Below are 6,000 nucleotides of genomic sequence, written 5' to 3'. Positions count from 1 at the left end.
TGTTATTGGATTATTCCATTTGGATTTTAAATAATATAGTAAACATACCTCTGACATTTGTGATTCTTGGTCAAACTTATTTTTTAAAATAACCAAAAGATAACACAGTAATTAAAAAAACTTGTTTACATATAGTTCCCCAACTTCAACTACTTTATTATAGGAATTCTTAACTTGAACCAAAATTCCTCTATTGGTTGGATTTTTACTTAATAGAATCAACCATGAGACTTTACTTTGCAAAAGTTGTATTAAATTATAGTCTGAACTCAATTACAATTACTATTCCTGAGAAAAACTTGCAAAAAAAAATAGGAAAAAAAGGTCAAAATATTCAATTCAGCTAAAACCTAATATACCGGTAGCTTAGATAATTCATTCTCTTGATAACAAATCAGCATGTCTATTTTATCCACAATACCACCAAATTTTTTTTTTTTTTTGGCCAGTCCTGGGCCTTGGACTCAGGGCCTGGGCACTGTCCCTGGCTTCCTTTTGCTCAAGGCTAGCACTCGGCCACTTGAGCCACAGCGCCACTTCTGGCCGTTTTCTGTATATATGGTGCTGGGGAATTGAACCCAGGGCCTCATGTATACAAGGCAAGCTCTCTTGCCACTAGGCCATATCCCCAGCCCCCACCAAATATTTTTGTTTCCTAGATGCTATTCATCTGCTAATATGCCAAATGGCTTCCTGTATTTATTTACCAATCTAGTAATAATTTCTACTGGTTCAACAAATAAAATGTAACAATTTCAACAAGTGCTTGAGCATATTAACAGGTAATAAATGACATAAAAAGACTAAAGATTTTATTTGAAATCCAATGAATTTCTTGCTCTTTGGACTCTTGCCAAGGGCATTGCGAGTCATGAGCCAGGTATCCTGATGCTTACACAATCGGTGGTTGTGATAGGCCAAGTTAGACTGAACACATACACCAAAAGTACAAGGTCTACTGTTTTTGACTTATCATGAGCAGAAGCAGACTACTCACCACCTCCATCTCCAACAGTCCAGAGTCACTCCCAGCTTAGTCTAGATACACTACAAAGTACCGCGCTTTCCTTTCCACAACTAGCTGAAACAGTCTCCGCTCAGGAAAATTAACTACTCTGTATTAAACTTCTCATTCAGTACTCAACTGGCCATTGTGGGAATGTTTACATCGCAAAACTCAACAAATGCTTTTTAGAGAGCAGTCAAATGCTGACCAGCACTCCACCACATACAATGCAAACCAATAGTTTAATACTAATTCGATCTTACTATAGGGAGAGGAAAGGAAATGTTATCAAAACTTATATAACTTATTTCCAAAATTCTTAAATTTCCTAATAATTTTTATTTTGTTGTTTTTTACTAAGTTTCTGAAAATGAATCCTATTTCTTTTCTGGAACAAACTGTATCAAAAAAGGAATGATCACCTTAATATATTACTCAGGAATGAAGAATGAAAAACTTCTTTCTCCATATCTCTGGAGTCCAAGAAGCTAAAGATGACTCTTTCAGAACACATTAGCAACAAGAACTCAAGGGATTTTTTTGCTGTTTTTTGTTTTGTTGGTGCCAGTACTGCGGCATGCCCTCAGGGCCTCCAGCTCTTGCTTGGCTTTTTCTGCTCAAGGCCCAAGCTCTATCACTGGAGCTTCACCTCCAGGTCCAAGCTTAAGATTTTTAAGTATGTATATCCTGTTCCCTCTAACTTGTTCAAGTTTGAACATCCAGAGGTGTTCTTTCACATTTCTTTGACATGATTACTTTTGAGAAGATAGGTTATTTTGAAAGTTTATGTATACTTAGTTAAAATCTTTTCCCTGTTTACATTAAACTATTATTTTTTTACCTCCAAACTTTGTGCTTCTGCTGAGTCCTTCTCAAAGTTGGGATCCTTTAAAGATGACTCTAAGCCTTCATACTGAAACAAGGCAACACGTAAGTAAAAACTACAGACTTCACCCCAATTTTATACACACAGGTGCCTAAGAAGTCATCTCCACAGGTGTTAAGTTTACTTGGACCTACTTAGCTTTAAGTTCTTAATCTAATCAATCTGCCAAAAGGTCACAAGCCACAAGCTTGAGCAATGGAGAAAAGAACTTCGCCCTATGACAACAGAAACTTCTAAAGCCTGCTTCACAGTGTGCAAGACTGAACTCATTCCAGCGCACTTCACTTAAAAGAATGAGAAAGTTCTACTCAAGTTATCCAAAGATTTCCTCACAAAGTATACCTATGTGAAGTTGCTCATTAATCCCTTAACCAGTAAGATTCTTCTGTGATCCTATTCAATAAGGAGAATTTTATAGTAAATGTCCATGAAAAATTTTCCCTTTTAATCTGTATCATATGACAAAGCAAGCAAGGAATACAAAATATTGAAAAGACAGAGAAAAATAACAAGTGAGGATGAAAAAATGTAAGTAAAAGATTTGCAAAGATGCATTTATTATTAAAAGAAAATCTGTAAAAGATGGAATCCACAGAAAGGTAAGTCAAGCATTTGGCATTACCTGTTTCCCAAAACAGAAGCTGACCTGGGCTTTGGACAACAAAGCAAAGATTTTAAGTGCTCAGAAGCTGGGGACCTGCTAGGTGGAATGGGCCATAAAGTTCAGTATTAAGAACAACAACCCAGGCTGGTAGTATGGATTCGTGGTAGAGTGCTTTCCTTGCATGCATGAAGCCCTGGGTTTGATCCCTCAGCACCACATAAACTAAAAAAGCCGGAAGAGGCACCGTGGCTCAAGTGGTATAGGGATAGCCTTGAACAAAAAGAAGCCAAGGACAGTGCTCCGGTCCTGAGTCCAAGCCCCAGGACTGGCAAAAAAAAAAAAAAAAAAAGGACAACAACCCTATGCCAGCCACTGGTGGCTCACGCCTGTAATCCTAGCTACTCAGGAGGCTGAAATCTGAGGATCATGGTTCAAAACCAGCCCAAGTAGGAAAGTCCATGAGACTCAATTAACCACTAGGAAACCAGAAGTGGCACTGTAACTCAAGTAGTAGAGCACTAGCCTTGAGCAAAAGACTCAGGGACAGGGCTGGGAATGTGGCTTAGTGGTAGAGTGCTTGCCTAGCATGCATAAAGCCCTGGGTTTGATTCCTCAGTACCACATAAACAGAAAAAGCCAGAAGTGGTGCTATGGCTCAAGTGGAAGAGTGCTAGCCTTGAGCAAAAGAAGCTCAGAGGCAGGGCCCAGGCCCTAAGTTCAAGCCCCAGGACTGGGGAAAAAGAAAAGTCTCATGGACTTTCCTACAAGGCCGGCTTCAAACCTAGATCCTCAGATCTCAGGCTCTCAAGTAGCTAAGATGACAGGCCTGAGCCACTAACACCTGACTTATGAAATAATTTTTGAGGTAGATAAAAATTAGGAGAGAACATGACATGAAGGTAGATGCAGAGATTAAGGTGATACAGCTACAGTACAAGGAAAACAGCAGCATCTAGAACATGCAAGGGTGAGCAGAGTATTCTCCCCATAAACCTGCATAAGCTAACAAACTGCCACACCTTGGCACAAACACAATAACACTGATTTTAAAATTTTGCCCTCCACTGTCTCAGTCAAGAAAATTGGGCTACTGTTTTGTACTATTAAATATGAGGTGATTTGTAACAGTAACAATAGGAAACTAATACCAAGAAAAACTGTTTACTTCATAAAAGTCTAACTAGAAATAGAATGATCTTTTGAAAGGAGATGTTATTTCCAAACATCTCAATGTGTTATTTTTTTTTAAATTTTTATTGTCAAACTGATGTATAGAGAGGTTACAGTTTCATAGCTTAGGCATTGGATACATTTCTTGTACTGTTTGTTACCTCCTCCCTCATTCCCCTCAATGTGTTATTAAAGTAATCTTACCTCCTAGAAAAATTCAAGACCATCTGTCTGAATAACTGATTCAAACAAACTTCCCAAGAATCATAATACTTCTTACAGCCTCACAAAAAATAGGCCTAGAAGGAGTATTTATTCTAATCCTAGCTACTCAGACGTTGAAATCATGAGGATTGCAATTCAAAACCAGCCCAAGCAGAAAAGTCCATGAGAGTCTGTTTCCAGAATGATCATCATAAAGCCAGGCTGTGGGTATGGCTCAAGTGGTGGAGCACTAGCCAAGCAAGAAAGCCAAGGAAGCTTATAACATCATGTACATCAAATACACACAATAAAACTTACTTTAGCGTAATGTTATGCACCTTAAATACACAAAATTTACTTTTCAAAAACAGTCAACACCAGTGACTCATGCCTATAATTCTAGCTACTCAGGAGGCTGAGATCTGAGGATCAAGGTTCAAAGCCAGCCTAAGGCCCTGCCCAATCCCCAGAACCTTCCGGGGTTAAAAAAAGAAAGAAGAAAAATCTTTACTGGTTTTATTATATGTTATACTTCACTGATACTTAATATAAAATAGTCTGATATTCAAGAAGACAGAATAACCAGAGACAAAACATGAGCAACAGAAATAGGTTAATGAGGGCTGGGAATGTGGCTTAGTGGTAGAGTGCTTGCCTAGCATGCATGAAGCCCTGGGTTCGATTCCTCAATACCACATACACAGAAAAAGCCAGAAGTGGGCTGAGAATGTGGCTTAGCAGTAGAGTGCTTGCCTAGCATACATGAAGCCCTGGGTTCGATTCCTCAGCACCACATAAACAGAAAAAAAAAAAAAAAACAGAAGTTGCGCTGTGGCTCAAGAGGTAGAGTACTAGCCTTGAGCAAAAAGAAGCCAGGGACAGTGCTCAGGCCCTGAGTCCAAGCCCAGGACTGGCAAAAAAAAAAAAAAAAAAAAAAAAAAAAGAAGAAGATGCCAGGGACAGAGCTCAGGCCCTGAGTTCAAGCCCCAGGACTGGCAATAAATAAGTAAAAAAACAAACAAGCAAACAATAACTTGGGTATGTACTCCCTTATGTATGATACTGTAACCCCTATGTACATCACTTTGACAATAAAGAAATAAATGTTTAAAAAAAATTTTAAAGGCAAGTGATAAGAAAGACTAAAAAGCCAATAGGGGAGAGAGTAAGATCCCATCTTAACAAATAAGCCAAGTATAGTGGTACAAACTTGTAAATCCCAGGTAGAGGACAGGCTGAGGTAAGAGGATGAAGATGAAAGACTAGGCCTGGCAAAAACATGAGATCCTGGGCAAATGTCAGTACTAATAAACAAAACATGAGACTGGGAATATGGTCTAGGGGCAAGAGTGCTTGCTTTCTATACATGAAGCCCTAGGTTCGATTCCTCAGCATCACAATTATAGAAAAGGCCAGAAGTGGTGCTGTGGCTCAAGTTGGCAGAGTGCTAGCCTTGAGCAAAGCGAAGCCAGGGACAGTGCTCAGGCCCTGAGTTCAAGCCCCAGGACTTGCAAACAAAACAAACAAACAAAAAAAAAAAAACCAGGGCTGGGAATATGGCCTAGTAGTAGAGTGCTTGCCCTGCATACATGAAGCCCTGGGTTCCATTCCCCAGCACCACATATATATAGAAAACAACCAGAGGTGGCGCTGTGGCTCAAGTGGCAGAGTGCTAGCCTTAAGCAAAAGGAAGCCAGGGACAGTGCTCAGGCCCTGAGTCCCAAGCCCCAGGATTGGCAAAATAAATAAATAAAATAAAAAGATTTGAAAATTAAAAGCAGGATAAGAAACTGAAAATTTTTCCTTCCGAGAAGATATATAAATACTCAGCACACTTAAAGAGAAAAATTGGGGAAGAAATGAGGATGGGTGGGACTGGGGGAAGGAATGAATGGATGGCTGTTCCTGTCTTTAAAACCCAAATCATGGAACCATTTGATTTGGTGTTTAATCTGCCCCTTTTCAGAGAAGGCAAAAATGTCTGTGGCTATAAAAAAAATTTGTGCAAAAAGAAAAAAAAAAGAAGAAAATTCACAAAGAGACACTACCTAACACTCAGAAGAATTATAATCATACAGACATATATAAAACACAAGTTGAGAGTACCAGAGAAAAGGATGCTCCCAAGCT

At 39.1% G+C, this 6,000-nt stretch overlaps 1 protein-coding gene across 1 annotated transcript in view; it reads right to left on the bottom strand.

Moving 5' to 3' along the window:
• The window catches only part of LOC125362989 (melanoma inhibitory activity protein 2-like), an 84,131-nt gene that overhangs the window by 46,235 nt on the left and 31,896 nt on the right, over positions 1–6,000 (bottom strand). The window contains 2 exon segments of the mRNA XM_048361986.1: positions 49–75; positions 1,848–1,919. Coding sequence (XP_048217943.1) covers positions 49–75; positions 1,848–1,919 — 99 coding nt within the window.

Source organism: Perognathus longimembris, chromosome 14 (genome assembly GCF_023159225.1).
Source record: "Perognathus longimembris pacificus isolate PPM17 chromosome 14, ASM2315922v1, whole genome shotgun sequence".
NCBI lineage: Eukaryota > Metazoa > Chordata > Mammalia > Rodentia > Heteromyidae > Perognathus > Perognathus longimembris.
The sequence above is the reverse complement of the archived record's forward strand: the minus strand, read 5'-3'. Positions and strand labels throughout refer to the sequence as shown.